At 44.2% G+C, this 18,648-nt stretch overlaps 1 protein-coding gene across 7 annotated transcripts in view; it reads right to left on the bottom strand.

Moving 5' to 3' along the window:
* LOC139226821 (platelet endothelial cell adhesion molecule-like) overlaps positions 1-18,648 on the bottom strand; it is a 151,171-nt gene that overhangs the window by 29,398 nt on the left and 103,125 nt on the right. For 5 of the 7 annotated variants that reach the window (XM_070857859.1, XM_070857861.1, XM_070857860.1 and 2 more), the window contains 3 exons: positions 14,311-14,376; positions 12,263-12,291; positions 5,347-6,162 (listed from right to left, as the gene is read on the bottom strand). In XM_070857859.1, coding sequence (XP_070713960.1) covers positions 6,040-6,162; positions 12,263-12,291; positions 14,311-14,376 — 218 coding nt within the window. In that variant the 3' untranslated portion in view covers positions 5,347-6,039. Of the gene's footprint in view, positions 1-5,346; positions 6,163-12,262; positions 12,292-14,310; positions 14,377-18,648 lie in introns of those variants that run through there. The other 2 variants (XM_070857862.1, XM_070857863.1) reach the window with 2 other exon arrangements.

Genomic DNA, 18,648 nt, shown 5'->3' with positions numbered 1-18,648 from the left:
TTAATGTACAATGTAAACAGCTGGGGCCCCAGCACAGAACCTTGCGGTACCCCACTAGTCACTGCCTGCCATTCTGAAAAGTACCCATTTACTCCTACTCTTTGCTTCCTGTCTGCCAACCAGTTCTCAATCCACGTCAGCACACTACCCCCAATCCAATGTGCTTTACCTTTGCACATTAATCTCTTGTGTGGGACCTTGTCGAAAGCCTTCTGAAAGTCCAAATGCACCACATCAACTGATTCTCCCTTGTCCACTCTACTGGAAACATCCTCAGAAAATTCTAGAAGATTTGTCAAGCATGATTTCCCTTTCACAAATCCATGCTGACTTGGACCTATCATGTCACCTCTTTCCAAATGCACTGCTATGACATCCTTAATAATTGATTCCATCATTTTACTACCGATGTCAGGCTGACCGGTCTATAATTTCCTGTTTTCTCTCTCCCTCCTTTTTTAAAAAGTGAGGTTACATTGGCTACCCTCCACTCCATAGGAACTGATCCAGAGTCTATGGAATGCTGGAAAATGATTGTCAATGCATCCGCTATTTCCAAGGACACCTCCTTAAGTACTCTGGGATGCAGACTATCAGGCCCTGGGGATTTATCGGCCTTCAATCCCATCAATTTCCCCAACACAATTTCCCGACTAATAAGGATTTCCCTCAGTTCCTCCTTCTTACTAGACCCTCTGACCCCTTTTATATCCGGAAGGTTGTTTGTGTCCTCCTTAGTGAATACGGAACCAAAGTACTTGTTCAATTGGTCTGCCATTTCTTTGTTCCCCGTTATGACTTCCCCTGATTCTGACTGTAGGGGACCTACGTTTGTCTTTACTAACCTTTTTTATTTACATATCTATAGAAGCTTTTGCAGTCGATCTTAATGTTCCCTGCAAGCTTCCTCTCGTACTCTATTTTCCCTGCCCTAATCAAACCCTTTGTCCTCCTCTGCTAAGTTCTAAATTTCTCCCAGTCCCCGGGTTCGCTGCTATTTCTGGCCAATTTGTATGCCACTTCCTTGGCTTTAATACTATCCCTGATTTTCCTTGATAACCATGGTTGAGCCACCTTCCCTTTTTTATTTTTACGCCAGACAGGGATGTACAATTGTTGTAGTTCATCCATGCGGTCTCTAAATGTCTGCCATTGCCCATCCACAGTCAACCCCTTAAGTACCATTCGCCAATCTATCCTAGCCAATTCACGCCTCATACCTTCAAAGTTACCCTTCTTTAAGTTCTGGACCATGGTCTCTGAATTAACTGTTTCCTTCTCCATCCTAATGTAGAATTCCATCATATTATGGTCACTCTTCCCCAAGGGGCCTCGCACAACGAGATTGCTAATTAATCCTCTCTCATTACACAGCACCCAGTCTAAGATGGCCTCCCCCCTAGTTGGTTCCTCGACATATTGGTCTAGAAAACCATCCTTTATGCACTCCAGGAAATCCTCCTCCACGTATTGCTTCCAGTTTGGTTAGCCCAATCTATATGCATATTAAAGTCACCCATGATAACTGCTGCACCTTTATTGCATGCACCCCTAATTTCCTGTTTGATGCCCTCCACAACATCAGTACTACTGTTTGGAGGTCTGTACAGAACTCCCACTAACGTTTTTTGCATTTTGGTGTTCTGCAGCTCTACCCATATAGATTGCACATCATCCAAGCTAATGTCCTTCCTAACTATTGCATTAATCGCTTCTTTAACCAACAATCCTACCCCACCTCCTTTTCCTTGTCAGGAGTCCCTGATGAGTATCAAAGAGTTCGAAAGGTTGTGGGTGCCCAAGGCCAGGAGGCCAAAATTATTGCCGATTGACGCACAGCTACGGATATATACAAAGGAGATCATTCCGGTGCTAGGCAGCGCCATGGTAGTCGTGACCCACAAAGATTCGGAGATCAGGTTGCCAGTCTGGATTGTCCCGCACTACTGGGGAGGAGTTGGCTTGCTGTCATGAACTGGAAATGGGGCGATGTCAATGCAATTTCTTCTGTGGAGCGAGTATCATGCTCACAGGTCCTGGACAAATTTGACTCATTATTTCAACCCGGCATCAGCACTTTCATGGGGACCAAGGTAGTGAGTCACACAAACCCGGACGCCAGGCCATACACCACAAGGCCAGAGCGGTGCCGTACATGATGCGGGAAAAGATAGAATGCGAATTGGACCGCCTGCTGAGGGAAGGCATCAGCTCGCCAGTCGAATTCCGTGACTGGGCGAGCCCGATCGTGCCGGTGCTCAAGGCGGATGGGTCGGTCAGGATATGTGGCGATTACAAGGCCACCATCAATTGGGTGTCACTCCAAGACCAGTACCCGCTACCAAGAGCAGAGGACCTCTTTGCGATGCTATCCGGTGGCAAACTTTTTTCAAAATTGGGCCTGACCTCAGCTTACATGACCCAGGAGCTGGCGAGCGAGTCGAAGAAGCTGATCACCATCACAACACACAAGGGGTTGTTTGAATATAACAGATGTCCGTTCGGGATCCGTTCGGCCGCCGCGATCTTTCAGCGAAATATGGAAAGCCTCCTCAAGTCAATTCCAAGGACGGTGGTTTTTCAAGACGACATCCTCATCACGGGTCGCGATACTGAAGAACAGCTCCAAAACGTGGAGGAGGTGCTATGCAGACTGGACTCGGTAGGGCTGCGACTGAAAAATGCGAAGTGCATCTTCTTAGCTCCAGAGGTAGAATTCCTGGGGAGGAGGGTAGCAACAGACGGGATCAGACCTACTGCGTCCAAAACGGAAGCGATCCAGAGAGCACCCAGACCCCGTGCTTCACAAGCACTGAATTCCAGGACTTCATGGCAGGCAATGGAATTAACCATGTCAGAACGGCACCGTTCAAGCCAGCCTCAAACGGCCAGGCGGAACGAGCAGTGCAGATAATCAAACAGGGGATGCTCTGAATCCAAGGGGGTTCCCTACAAAGCCGCTTATCATGCCTCCTGTTTGCCAATAGATCCCGACCACACATGCTCACAGGGGTTCCACTTGCAGAGCTGCTAATGAAAAGGACGCTCAAAACAGGTTATCCCTTATACACCCTACTATGAAAGAAATTGTTGAGAGCAGGCGTCAGTCACAATGTGACTACCATGACAGGAATGCGAGGGCGTGATGTATTGATGTCAATGACCCTGTTTTTGTCCTTAATTACGCTACGTTCGTTCCTGGGGCTCCTGAAATATTTTGGTAACTTTCTTCCCAAATTGAGCACGCTGTTAGAGCCACTACACGTGCTCCAATGCAAAGGTCGCGATTGGCTCTGGGGGGACAGCCAGGAAAGGGCTTTTGATAGAGCAAGCAATTTGTTATGCTCCAACAAACTGTTAACGTTATATGACCCGTGTAAGAAACTTGTTTTAACGTGCGATGCGTCGTCCTATGGGGTCGGGTGTGTGTTGCAGCATGTGAATGCCAATGGTCAGTTACAGCTGGTAGCTTCTGCCTCCAGAAGTCTGTCCCAGGCAGAAAGGGGCTATGGGATGGTAGAAAAGGAAGCGCTAGCATGTGTATATGCAGTAAAAAAAATGCACCAGTACCTGTTTGGCAGGAAATTTGAGCTGGAGACAGATCACAAACCCCTAACGTCTCTTTTGGCTGATAACAAGGCCATAAATGCAAATGCATCGGCCCGCATACAGAGGTGGGCACTCACATTAGCCGCCTATGACTACACAATTCGGCACAGACCGAGCACTGAAAACTGCGCTGATGCACTCAGCAGGCTCCCACTAGCCACCACTGAGGGGGCAACTGAGCATGATGCTGAGATGGTCATGGCTGTTGAAGCTTTCGAAAGCGAAGGCTCACCTGTGACAGCCCGTCAGATTGAAGTCTGGACAAATAACGACCCGCTACTGTCTTTAGTTAAGAAATGTGTCCTGAATGAGGACTTGGCAGCCATGTACGGGGCATGCCCTGAGGAATTTAAACCGTTTCATAGGCGCAAGGATGAACTCTCGATTCAGGCCGATTGCCTACTGTGGGGAAACCGAGTAGTCATGCCCCAGATGGGCAGAGAGGTGTTTATCAGAGAACTTCACAATGAGCACACGGGCATTGTCATGATGAAGGCAATTGCCAGGTCACACGTTTGGTGGCCAGGGATAGATGCAGACCTGGAACTTTGTGTTCGCAGGTGCAACACATGTGCTCAGCTGGGCAACGCACCCAGGGAAGATCCCCTTAGCCACTGGTCCTGGCCCGCCAAGCCATGGTCACGCGTCCATGTGGACTACGCAGGTCCTTTCATGGGAAAAATGTTTTTGGTTGTAGTAGACGCTTACTCCAAATGGATTGAGTTTGTCATTTTAAATTCAAGCACATCCTCTGCCACGGTAGAAAGTCTACGGGCAATGTTCGCCGCCTATGGTCTACTAGATGTCTTGGTCAGCGACAATGGCCCGTGCTTCACAAGCACTGAATTCCAGGACTTCATGGCAGGCAATGGAATCAACCATGTCAGAACGGCACCGTTCAAGCCGGCCTCAAACGGCCAGGCAGAATGAGCAGTGCGGATAATCAAACAGGGGATGCTCCGAATCCAAGGGGGTTCCCTACAAAGCTGCTTATCATGCCTCCTGTTTGCCAATAGATCCCGACCACACTTGCTCACAGGGGTTCCACTTGCAGAGCTGCTAATGAAAAGGACGCTCAAAACAGGTTATCCCTTATACACCCTACTATGAAAGAAATTGTTGAGAGCAGGCGTCAGTCACAATGTGACTACCATGACAGGAATGCGAGGGCGCAATGTATTGATGTCAATGACCCTGTTTTTTTCCTTAATTACGCTGTAGGGCCCAAATGGCTTGCGGGCACTGTGATTACCAAAGAGGGGAATATGGTTTTGGTAGTTAAACTTAACAATGGACAAATCTGCCGCAAACACGTGGATCAAACTAAAAGGAGGTTCAGCAACCCCATAGAAGAAGCAGAGGAAGAACACAACGTAGAGTTCACTCCACCACAGGTGACCGAACACCGGAACCAAGTGGAGGAGAGCCCAGTCACTGTGGGCAGTCCGGACAGGCCTGAGGCACCGCAAACAGTAGACACTCAGGCCAGCGCCCAACAACTGGAGCCCCAACTCAGGCGCTCTACAAGGGAGCGTAAACCACCAGAGAGACTTAACCTGTGATCCCAATAAGACTTTGGTGGGGAGGTGATGTCATGTATTCAAGTATCATTGTAACCCATGTATAAGCTGACCTAAGTTGTACACCTTGAGAACATTGACCACAAGGGGGTGAACTTGTGGGAGACACTCCTAACCTGGACTTTCAGGTATAAAAGGGGAAGCTCCACCCACCTTCATCACTTGAGGTCTTGGTAATAAAGGTAACAGATCACAGAGTGACCTTCTCTCAAGTATGGGCCTCGTGTGCATTGATACTGTATAGTAAGGACATATCAGGAGTTATCCCCAGTGTCCTGGCCAATATTTCTCCTTCAATCAACATCACTAAAACAGATGATCTGGTCATTATTGCATTGCTGTTTATGGGAGTTTGCTGTACGCAAATTGGCTGCCGTGTTTCCTACATTACAACACTCAAAAAGTACCTCATTGGCTGTAACACGCTTTGAGACGTCCGGTAGTCGTGAAAGGCGCTTTATAAATACAAGTTTTTCTTTCTTTTCTTTCTATTTTTGGTATTTCTAAGCTGGTTTATTTTTCTTCTTTGGTACAAAGAATCTATTTTTAATCATAAAATGTTGCCCTGCTATTTAATACAAAATGAGAAGACCATCGTGAGCTCAATTAACAAAGCAAGCAGCTATTTACAACTTACAAAAGCAAAATGTAACTGCGGATATTGGAAATTTAAAATAAAACAGAAAATGTTGGAGAGAAACAGAGTTAACATTTCAGCTCGATGACCCAGATGCTGCCTGACATGAGTATTTCCTGCATATTCTGCTATTTACAACTTACTGGTTAACTGAGTTCAGAATGAATTGCATGTCCAATCAAAATACAATCATGAGTCTAAGATTCTGACTTTTCAGGAGTCTCGTAACTTAACCAAAGCAATCTCGGCATATGTTGTACTTTCTGGTGATTGCAGCACATTATTCTGCAGAGCTGCTAGATCAAGTTCAGTATATAAAATTTCTGGGTGTTCATCCTGTTAATAGAAAACATTAGTCAGAACTATATATTCTGTTCCATTTATATATTTTCATTGTAATGAGTAACTGCAGACTTGGTACACAATTCTGTTTAAAACAGCTCAAATGTGTTAGCAAAACCCAGTGGTGGCCAAAGTTCAGCGCCACCGGAAACCTGGCGCACCTACCTTTTTCAAAGTGTTTTTATCGTCGATTTGGTGAGGTCACCTCTTTCCCGAAATTTAGCTTTTTGCCATTTTTTTTTTTTAAAGTGGTCAGGAAGTCAGTCATAATGGGGATGGAAGTGCGGCGGTAAGTGCTGGTGAGGGGCGGAAGTGGAGGTGGGACGGATTCTCTGCCGCTGTCACTCAGGAGCGGAGTGGTGGTGACGTCATTACACATCTGCGTCACCGTGTAAGAATCGGCGATTATTTAGGATCGGCCACTGGGTCACCAGAGAAGGTTTCGGCCGGGCCAGTAGCCTGGCACCCAAGAGTGGGTGCCAGGCTGCCTGTTGACATGGAATTCGGCCGGCAAATAAAAAAGTGCCGGCCGTGGCAGTGGGCCCTTACCTTTAATGGCCGTGCGCAGCCATGGCTCACAGACAGAATGCAAGGTGCACCAACAGAAAACACTGTCGGGGGCACCGCTCAGTGGGCATAAGATTTTTCAGGCAGAATTTCTAGAGAGATAGGGGGTCCTGGCGGTGTGCGCACTGATGATGCATTCACGCTCGCTTGGCAGCAGCGGGGTGGAAGTGGGCACTGCCAGAAAAACCCTCCTGCTGAAACATAGAAACATAGAAACATAGAAAATAGGTGCAGGAGTAGGCCATTCAGCCCTTCTAGCCTGCACCGCCATTCAATGAGTTCATGGCTGAACATGAAACTTCAGTACCCCCTTCCTGCTTTCTCGCCATAACCCTTGATCCCCCGAGTAGTAAGGACTTCATCTAACTCCCTTTTGAATATATTTAGTGAATTGGCCTCAACTACTTTCTGTGGTAGAGAATTCCACAGGTTCACCACTCTCTGGGTGAAGAAGTTTCTCCTCATCTCAGTCCTAAATGGCTTACCCCTTATCCTCAGACTGTGACCCCTGGTTCTGGACTTCCCCAACATTGGGAACATTCTTTCTGCATCTAACCTGTCTAAACCCGTCAGAATTTTAAACGTTTCTATGAGGTCCCCTCTCATTCTTCTGAACTCCAGTGAATACAAGCCCAGTTGATCCAATCTTTCTTGATAGGTCAGTCCCGCCATCCCGGGAATCAGTCTGGTGAACCTTCGCTGCACTCCCTCAATAGCAAGAATGTCCTTCCTCAAGTTAGGAGACCAAAACTGTACACAATACTCCAGGTGTGGCCTCACCAAGACCCTGTACAACTGTAGCAACACCTCCCTGCCCCTGTATTCAAATCCCCTCGCTATGAAGGCCAAAATGCCATTTGCTTTCTTAACCGCCTGCTGTACCTGCATGCTAACCTTCAATGACTGATGTACCATGACACCCAGGTCTCGTTGCACCTTCCCTTTTCCTAATCTGTCACCATTCAGATAATAGTCTGTCTCTCTGTTTTTACCACCAAAGTGGATAACCTCACATTTATCCACATTATACTTCATCTGCCATGCATTTGCCCACTCACCTAACCTATCCAAGTAACTCTGCAGCCTAATAGCATCCTCCTCGCAGCTCACATTGCCACCCAACTTAGTATCATCCGCAAATTTGGAGATACTGCATTTAATCCCCTCGTCTAAATCATTAATGTACAATGTAAACAGCTGGGGCCCCAGCACAGAACCTTGCGGCACTCCACTAGTCACTGCCTGCCATTCTGAAAAGTACCCGTTTACTCCTACTCTTTGCTTCCTGTCTGACAACCAGTTCTCAATCCACGTCAGCACACTACCCCCAATCCCATGTGCTTTAACTTTGCACATTAATCTCTTGTGTGGGACCTTGTCGAAAGCCTTCTGAAAGTCCAAATATACCACATCAACTGGTTCTCCTTTGTCCACTTTACTGGAAACATCCTCAAAAAATTCCAGAAGATTTGTCAAGCATGATTTCCCTTTCACAAATCCATGCTGACTTGGACCTATCATGTCACCATTTTCCAGATGCACTGCTATGACATCCTTAATAATTGATTCCATCATTTTACCCACTACTGAGGTCAGGCTGACCGGTCTATAATTCCCTGTTTTCTCTCTCCCTCCTTTTTTAAAAAGTGGGGTTACATTAGCCCACAGCGGCCATTCGTCCAAAAATTGGCGACCGCTCGACTCCGCCGCATTCCGACAGTAACCGGCCTTATTCGGGAGCAGAATTTTGGCCCCCATGTGGCCTAAATTATATCTTTTTTTAAAAAGCTTCCTGTGTCAATCACCTAGTTGTTTCAACAATCATAAAACATGAAGAGGATGTGTATAACTGCACTATAACCATCTTTGAAATGAACAGCACTCTTGGACCATGGGCATATTTTTCCTGTGATCAACCATTTTTCTCTTCACTGCTGCATTTTTGAGAGGAGTTTTCTTGTACATTCCCTATATATGTGCACAAGAATAAAAAAACACCAAGTATGGAAAGAGCTAACTGTTCTAAGATTTTTGAAAACAGAAGGAGGTGGCAAGTCAGAGAATTGGACAAGGAGTTCCAGAGGACAGGAGCATGGTGGCTGAATGACCAGATGCCAATCATGGAGTGAAAACGTGAGGGACAAGATGAAACCCAGTGTTATTGGAGCCTAAGGTGCATGTGGAGAAATAAGGCAGAAGGAGATCCCTAAGATAGTGTGGGATGAGGCCCAGCAAGGATTTGGAAATGAGAGAGAACTTTGAGGTCAACTTGATGGGTATTAAAAGAGATGGCGGAAGTTATAGCAGATGCATTCGTTATAATCTACCAAAATTCTCTGGACTCTGGGGAGGTATCAGCGGATTGGAAAGCAGCTAATGTAACGCCTCTGTTTAAAAAAGGGGGCAGACAAAAGGCAGGTAACTATAGGCCGGTTAGTTTAACATCTGTAGTGGGGAAAATGCTTGAAGCTATCATTAAGGAAGAAATAGCGGGACAGCTAGATAGGAATAGTGCAATCAAGCAGACGCAACATGGATTCATGAAGGGGAAATCATGTTTAACTAATTTACTGGAATTCTTTGAGGATATAATGAGCATGGTGGATAGAGGTGTACCAATGGATATGTGTATTTAGATTTCCAAAAGGCATTCGATAAGGTGCCACACAAAAGGTTCCTGCAGAAGATAAAGGTACGCGGAGTCATAGAAAATGTATTAGCATGGATAGAGAATTGGCTAACTAACAGAAAGCAGAGAGTCGGGATAAATGGATCCTTTTCAGGTTGGAAATCGATGGTTAGTGGTGTGCCACAGGGATCGGTGCTGGGACCACAACTGTTTACAATATACATAGATGACCTGGAAGAGGGGACAGAGTGTAGTGTAACAAAATTTGCAGATGACACAAAGATTAGTGGGAAAGCGGATTGTGTAGAGGACACAGAGAGGCTGCAAAGAGATTTAGATAGGTTCAGCGAATGGGCTAAGGTTTGGCAGATGGAATACAATGTCCGAAAATGTGAGGTCATCCACCTTGAAAAAAAAACAGTAAAAGGGAATATTATTTGAATGGGGAGAAATTAAAACATGCTGTGGTGCAGAGGGACCTGGGGGTCCTTAATCCCAAAAAGTTAGTTTGCAGGTGCAGCAGGTAATCAGGAAGGCGAATGGAATATTGGCCTTCATTGCGAGAGGGATGGAGTACAAAAGCACGGAGGTCCTGCTGCAACTGTATAGGGTATTGGTGAGGCCGCACCTGGAGTACTGCGTGCAGTTTTGGTCACCTTACTTAAGGAAGGATATACTAGCTTTGGAGGGGGTACAGAGACGATTCACTAGGCTGATTCCAGAGATGAGGGGGTTACCTTATGATGATAGATTGAGTAGACTGGGTCTTTACTCGTTGGAGTTCAGAAGGATGAGGGGTGATCTTATAGAAACATTTAAAATAATGAAAGGGATAGACAAGGTAGATGCAGAGAGGTTGTTTCCACTGGCCGGGGAGACTAGGACTAGGGGGCACAGCCTCAAAATACAGGGGAGCCAATTTAAAACCGAGTTGAGAAGGAATTTCTTCTCCCAGAGGGTTGTGAATCTGTGGAATTCTCTGCCCAAGGAAGCAGTTGAGGCTAGCTCATTGAATGTATTCAAGTCACAAATAGATAGATTTGTAACCAATAAGGGAATTAAGGGTTATGGGGAGCGGGCGGGTAAGTGGAGCTGAGTCCACGGCCAGATCAGCCATGATCTTGTTGAGTGGCGGAGCAGGCTCGAGGGACTAGATGGCCTACTCCTGTTCCTAATTCTTATGTTCTTATGATATAGGGAGTCAGTGGAGCTGGGAGAATATGAGGTGTTGCGATGTGAGGCAACGAGCTGCAATATTTAAAGCTCAAGTGCGGCAAGTGAGTTGAAGGTTATGGAGGTAGTGAGGACGGCTACAAGAGTGTTAGTGAATTTGAACCTCAAAGGTGATGAAAGCATGGAATAATGTTTTGGCAGCACAGAGGGAGGACTGGGGCAGAGGTGGATTGTGTGGCAGAGGTCTTGTTAAAAGAGTGGATGGGAGGAAGGTAGCTGAGCTTAGAGCATGCAATATGCCATGATTTTGCACTTCCTGATTTAGCCTCTCATTGCGACCTGGGAGATTAGTTGAGTCAAGGCCAGAAGCATACATGTGGGAGCCAAAACATGGCTTCAGTTTTGTCAACATTATTTTGGAGATTTTGGCTCAGCTCGGCTTTGATGTCACGATAGGCATGTTGAAGTGCATAGCAACACATTTTGGATTGATGGGGAGGCAGAGACATAGAGCTATGTGTCATCAGCTTGCATATGGAGGCTGACCCCATGCTTTTTGATTATAAGGAATTACATAGATGATGAAGGGATGAATGCCTGGGGTACAAAGGAGGACCCAGGAAGGAAATTAAGGATTTTACCCCCAAAGAACCCACCTTTCGTTTCTCACCTCTTGGCTACTTTCCCATTCAATCTCTACCCAAATCAAAAACTGTACACAGCACTCCAACTGCAGCTTAACTAATGTTGCACATATTAATGACTTCCTTATTCTTGTAATCCATGCTTCTACGTACAAAACTAAAAATTCTTACCATTTAAGATTTATTTCCTTTACCATTATTAAATCCAAAGCATATTATTTCACATTTTCTACATTAAATTGCATCTGCCACCAGTTTTCGCATTGCTAGGCTATTTTCTGGCAGGCTTTCAAAGTCTTCATAACAATTTGCCAATGCAACAAATTTAGGGTCAGCGGCAAATTTCAGTATTGTTCTCCAAATTCCTAAGTCCATACTAATTATGTATGTAGTAAGTAAGAGCAAGCCCAACACTGGCCTCTGTGGAGTGCTGGCTATTGACTTTTCCTTTTTACAGCTAGTATTTTCTTTCTGCTGTCCAACCATTTCTCTATCCATGTGACCACATTCCCCTGAATTCCATGTGACATTATCTTTACCATAGGTCCCTTATGTGCAATTTCATGAAGTAACATTTAAGATCAATATAAACCTCCCTGTATTTTCTTCATATGTCTTCGTTTGTCAGAATTGTAGAAATTTGCATTTATTGTGGTCAATGTTGCTTTATAAGCAAAATGCAGCAGCCAATTTGCATACAGAAAAGTCCAATAAAGATCTGAAACACAACTTCAAATTAAACTGAGAAAGGTCAAACATTCACTGGTTCAAAATAGTGAAATTCTTTTTCATGCAATGAGTGAGCAACAGACGAAATAGATTTCTTGGTAAGGTAATGGATCAAAAACCCTGGTATCCTTTAAGAAGCAGTTGGGTGCTGGGTGGGAATGGTAGGTTCTTACTGATGGATCAACTAAGATGGTACAAATGGCATTCATCTGTATCTATCTGATTTTATAAGCCTAGAAATTGTGATCCTCAAATGAGATAAGCCATGGGAATTTTAAGTAGATCTCATGTGTTCAGTACTTGTACAGTAATATTACATACACTAATTTATCAGCTATAAAGTTTTACTTACGGAGCAGGAATCGATGTCAGCGTTGGCAGCTGCAAGAACATGATTGAATTTACATAATTAAGTGGAAGTTAATTATGACTGACACAAATTAAATCTTGATCGCCTATAAAGTTTATCTTTCTGTATTCGTCGTTCTGCGTTTGGCCCACTGTCCCTGCCTTAGTATTTTTCTGTTTGTCTTACAGTTTTTCTTTCTATATTGCGGTCACACACATTCCTCGCTACAGAGTCTGTTTGTTGCAGTTCTCCTATTTCACAGCCTCTTGGTTTAGTGGAAAGGAAGCTTGAAACCAGAGTGAGCAGGAAGTGTAACAGACATGCGGCTCAAACTGGAAGGAGCATGAAAGTGAGCTATTTTTGCAGTTCTCTCTGTTGGGGACGAGTGATGCTAAGTCAGTGGCATAGCAAGGTCGATTATAACTGAGAGGTTTAAGGATTTCACTTCTCTGTTGCCTTCAAAGTTATTTTAGATGTGTGGCATCTCTAATTCTGGGTTTCCTGATTCCGTTTGCAACTCCATCTCAATATATGCATGCTAGCAATCTTATAGTGCCTTATCACTTCCTCATGATGTTCCGAAGTTCTTCACACAAATAAACTTACTTAAAAAAAAATATGGGCTTTGCTGGACTTTTGATTATTCTTTTTACTTTTAGTCAGAAAAAAATAATTAACTTAATCCTCGAGCAAGAGTGGCAATTTTAAGCAGGTTTGCTCAGCATCAGGACTGGCAAACCAACTGATATGTAGAGCGCAGAACCTGGAAAAATAAAAATAAAGTTGAAAAGAAGCAGGATCCACAAAATCAGCTGATCTGCCTGTCCTGATGTTGAGTGAACCCACGCGCCTGCTTGAAATCTGTACTCCCAATCTGCCATAGTGTTCCCGTTCTGCCCATAATTTAGTGACGGGCTTGGCACTGAGGCTGGGAGAGGTAGAGGTTCCAAGTCCTGAGGGAGATTGAAGGGAGGCCCACTGTGAGGGCCTTGAAGGAGGTTCAGTTCCATAACAGAAAGGGACCTGTGGGAGTGATGCTCAGGAGTTAGGCTGAGATGGGGAAGTGTGGTAAGACAGAGGCTGAAGCTGGCATTGAGATCAGGGTACATGGATCTGTCGTGGTGTCTTAAAGGGGGAATCTTAAAAAATGCCAGAATATGATGGTTGTTTTTGTTAAACATGCTTTCTTACTGTGGTTGATTTTGTGATCTTTGTGATATTTCTGGTGTGTTGTTGCAAAAAAGAAAGTTTTTGGTGGAATTTGTATGGTCAGAAAGATTTTTGTGCCATTAGCGAAATATATTTGGTGAGTTAACCAAATCAGCAAGAATGAAAACTCTCAAGTACTTCATAGGACTCAGATTAAAATGAATTAGTGAGACTGCCTCCTGTTTTGGGCGAGAGTGCCGGTGACCTAAGTTGAGACCAACTTGAAAATTGGGGCAAGTATCTTTTTAAAATTTTCATCTCATTACTCCCCAATTCACGCTGAAAAAGCTCAAAATGAGGCTAAAAATCACCCTCGTGATCTTAAGATTCCATTTAGTAATAATTTCTCGATGTTGTTAGATAACCGTAGAAATAGTATTAAAATAATTTATGAATTTCTTACGAATAAGTGGAACCACTTTGGATGATTGAATAGTTGGGTTTACTGTGCTAAGCAATGGTTATAGCTATAGCTTTGATGGAACGGCTTCAGTATATCTAGGTGTACCAAATGAACTATATGACCGTATGCTTAAAAATGAAATAGGAAACAATTGAAACTACTTGTGGTAGTTTGATAGTACTTCAATAATTTTAGAGTAGTTATATAAACATTTCAGCATAACATGGATAGTTATATGTACATTCTTGTAATTCCTACTTAATATAAAAACAAAACTAAAAAAATAAGCTGCTTTAAAAATAATAGATTTTACAGTAAAATTCAGCGACAAAAGCACAAAGGGTGATCTCGCTAAGAATACATCAGAAAACTGCATTAGTTCCACCTTACAGGATTCACATTTTACTTACTATGAGTAAAATAAAAAATGGCATATTACCGTTTCTTTTTGATGTCACATTGGTGTAGTCTCCTTCACAATCACTTTCAGAATTGGCTCCTGTAACTATATAGTTTAGAATAAGAAATGATTAAACAAATTTCAGGTCTGTTCTAGATATTCTCTTGGATTCAGCGTCACTGGTCTTTCCCGTAAGCGGATCCTGCATCCCTTACGATTACGGATTTGCCTTTACTCCCAATATCTAGTCATACGCTAGCATGATGTGGAGCTGTACAATTGAAAGCCCTGAGCTATATGAAGTGGATACCATAATCTCACATGTGCGATCACGTGTGCTTCTGTAATCTCCTAAAAGATGGTTTGATTAACACTTTAGTGAGATGAGGGCACATATGAGCCATCAAGATGCTTTATTTTACAGTTAGCAACTGAATGTACAGAGGAATAATTATAGTAAATCTCACTCATTTTGACCTAATTTTGGGAAACTTCCATGGAGCATAGAAAACACCACATATGCCACCCAGTCCCGCAGGCCATCCCGTTCTCTGAATCTGATTGGTTCTATCGGTTCACTCCCTGTCTCCCTTACCAATTCTCATACAACTGACTGGCTGACCATTTGTTTCTTTGTTCTTGTCTCCTAAATGGACAGGGAGCCAGCAGTCTGATCTCTGACTCCCTCCCTGTCTAAGAGTTGGCCAGCTGGGCTGCCAAATTCAACCACCTACCGCTCTCCCAGGAGTGGGTTTCTACCAGACAACTCCAGCTGAGTTTGCATGCAGAGCAGCCATTTGAACATACAATGTGGTGTGAATGCCTGCTGGAATTGTCTGAAAGTGTTAACAATTTTTCTAATAGTCTTGATCTGATAAGGTTGGCAGTTTTGATGGCAGGCTCATCTCTATTCAAGAGAACCCACTGAGATTCCCTATTGTTCAAATGGCTTCAGTCTGTTAAGAAACAAATAAGGTGCTAGGACTTTGTGCATTAACATCTTGGAATCTTGGATTTGACTTGATGTCAAAACCATATTGTAGCTTAAATCAAGAATTCCTCCTAGGTTAAATAGACAATGGGCTCAATTTTCCCCAGTGATTTGTGCTGTTTTTTTTGGAGCAGGCTGCTCTTTTTGGCCTAAGTTGAAAAACCACAGTTTCCCCAATCAATTTGCACCAGCGCAACTCAGTTAGTTACGATTTTTTGGGGTCTTTTTTTTCAGCCAAAGGGGGTGTAACCTGCTACCCGCGCCAATTCTGGCCATTTAGGGAAGTTTGGCCAGCTGAGAGTTACTCCAGTTCTGCTTAGGCCAGCATATGTGGCCTCTCCAGAAAAACCTTCTGGAGAGTGGAGAGGTAAGGAAATCGGCACAGCAGATGCCCGGACACTAAAAGAATTGAAAAATACATAGCAGCAACTTACCTCGAACCCCGCCCAAAGGCTGTCCGGTCCCAGTCTCGGTCTCTGGTTCACTCACACACACACAGGAGAGAGAGAGAAAAAAAAATCCGGGGACCGAGAATGAGACCGGACTGGGAGAATGGGGACTGAGAATGGGATCGGACCGGCAAGCCCTTCGGGCGGGGTTGGAGGTAAGTTGCTGTTATGTGTTTTTCAATTCTTTTAATGTGTTGGGAGCTGGCTATATGCTTCACTTTGCAGCCTCAGCTCGCATTGTGTCCCTGGTTACCATGGCAGGCCGATCGTTTTGGCGCAGATCAAGGCTCCACCCCCAAAACTAAAGGTCGCGTTACGCCACGCCAAAATGAAGTAATCCAACGGGGAAACTTAGAATATTTTTTTTTGGCATACTTAGGCCCCAAAAAATTGTGGCGTAACGGTACGCCAAAAAAATGCTTTGGGGAAAATTGAGCCCTATGAACCCCAAATGTGACAAATAGGCTGGTATGCTTTTTAAGGTTATCATTTAACAGTTAAAGTACCTCTGTTATATTATGTTTTTCTCATTACAGTAACTGACCAAAAACATAAGCCCAATTTTCTGTTGGTCTCCTGTCAACTCCAGCAGGAAACCCTAATGGAAAACAGGAGGGTCTCTGCCATTTCTGGGATTTTTGAGCCTGCCTTATAAGAGTGGAACTTTACTAGGCAAGTGTCATTGAAGGGCGGACCCAGAGGTGGAGAATGCCTATAATAGGAATTCCCATTTCTCATCACTATGCTTAGTGAGATGGAAGCATAGTGGCCTCCAATTGGGTATAAGTAGCCCCACTAGAGGAGGGGGTCCAGGCCAGGGAAGCAACCTGGAAACCCCAAGGAATGGTAATGTTCTTTTCAATTTATTGATTGGTCCTTTATTCGGGGGTAAAAAGGGGACATGGAGGGGTGGATGTTGGGCCTGGGAACCCCCTGATGGCAGGTAGGTGTCATTTCTTCTGACTACAGAAGCATGGTGGGCTCTGAAGTTGTTCTCGCAGTGACATAGGTGGCTGCCTGCCCCATTCAAGTTAGGTACCCACCGAATGACCCCTCTGCAAAGGGCAGTAGGTCCTTTCTATCCACTATATCTAGGTCCCTTATAATTTTATACACCTCAATGAGGTCTCCCCTCGGCCTCCTCTGGTCCAATGAAAACAAATCCAGCCTATCTAATCTGTCCTCATAGCTTAGATTCTCCACTCCCAGCAACATCCTTGTAAATCTCCTCTGTACCCTCTCCAGTGCAGTCACATCTTTCCTGTAATGCGAGCTTAGGCTGACTGACCTGTAATTACTCAGTTCTATCCCTTTCTCCCTTCTTAAACAAAGATACCACATTAGCAGTCCTCTGGCACCACACCTGAAGCCAGAGAGGATTGGAAAATGATCATCAAAGCCTCTGCTATTTCCTCTTTTGCTTCACTTAGTAGCCGGGGATACATTTCATCCAGGCCTAGGGATTTATCCACTTTTAAAGCTGCTGAACCCCTTAATACCTCCTCTCACTGTTTATTTAATCTCATTTTTCACACTTCTTCTCCTCGATAGTAATGTCTGCATTGCCCCCCACTCTTTTGTGAAAATAGACGCAAAGTATTCATTAAGACCATACCCACATCTTCCACCTCCACACACAGATTACCCTCATGGTCTCTAATAGGCCGTACTCTTCCTTTAGTTATCCTCTTGCTCTTAATATATTTATAAAATATATTTGGGTTTTCCTTGATTTTACTTGCCAAAAATTTTTTCATGCTCTCTCTTTGCTTTGCGAATATCCTTTTTAATTTCACCCCTGGACTTTGTATACTCCGAGAGATTCTGCAGTATTTAGCCCTCGGTATCTGTCATAAGCCTTCCTTTTTTTCTTTATCCTACCTTGTATGTCCCTAGACATCCAGAGGGCTCTAGATTTGTCAGTCCCTCCCTTTTTCTTTAAGGGCACATATTTGGCCTGAACCCTCCGGATCTCCTCCTTGAATGCCACCCATTGCTCTGACACTGATTTACCTTCAAGTAGCTGTTTCCAGTCCACTATGGCCAAATCACTTCTCAGCTTAGCAAAGTTGGCTTTTCCCCAATTTAGAACTTTTATTCCTGATTTATCCTTGTCCTTTTCCATAACTACCTTAAATCTGACTGAATTATTGTAACTAGCACCTAAATGCTCTCCTACTGATACCCCTTCCACCTGCCCAGCTTCATTCCCTAAAACTAAATCCAGAACCGCTCCCTCCCATGTTGGGCTTGCCACATACTGGCTAAAAAAGTTCTCTTGGATGCATTTTAGGAATTCCGCGCCCTCTATACCCTTGACACTAATTTTGACCCGGTTAATATTAGAACATCAACCAAAACCTAAAATAAATGATCTGGTAATTTATTTCATTGCTGTTTGTGGGACCTTGTCTGCACAAAGTGGCTGCCATGTTTCCTAAATTACAACATTGACTATACTTTAAAAGTATTTTAAAAGGACTTCAGTTACGTTGATAGACTGGAGAAGCCAGGGTTATTCTCCTTGGAGCAGAGAAGATTGAGATATTTGAAAGAGGTGTTCAAAATGATGAGGGTCTGGACAGAGTAGATAGATAGAAACTGTTCTCATTGGCAGAAAGGTCAAGAACCAGAGGACACAGGTTCAAGGTGATTGGCAAAAGAACCAAAGGCGATGCAAGAAAAAACTTTTTTACACAGCGAGTGGTTAAGATCTGGAATGCACTGCCGGAAAAGGTGGTGGAGGCAGACTCAATTTTATCTTTCAAAAGGGAGTTGTATAATGTTGTGTATCCGTAAAGCATGCACTCCCATGTTCTGCCACCAGGGGGCGCATCCCCTGACGTCCCAAGGGATCACAGCATCCCTTGGGAGCACTGTATATAAGCCGGCCCCGAAGGCCTGTTCCTCACTCTGGAGTGCCTTAATAAAGACTGA

The sequence above is a fragment of the Pristiophorus japonicus genome, chromosome 16 (assembly GCF_044704955.1).
Source record: "Pristiophorus japonicus isolate sPriJap1 chromosome 16, sPriJap1.hap1, whole genome shotgun sequence".
Taxonomy (NCBI): Eukaryota; Metazoa; Chordata; class Chondrichthyes; family Pristiophoridae; genus Pristiophorus; species Pristiophorus japonicus.
Note: the sequence above shows the minus strand (reverse complement) of the source record. Positions and strands in the feature narration are given on the sequence as shown.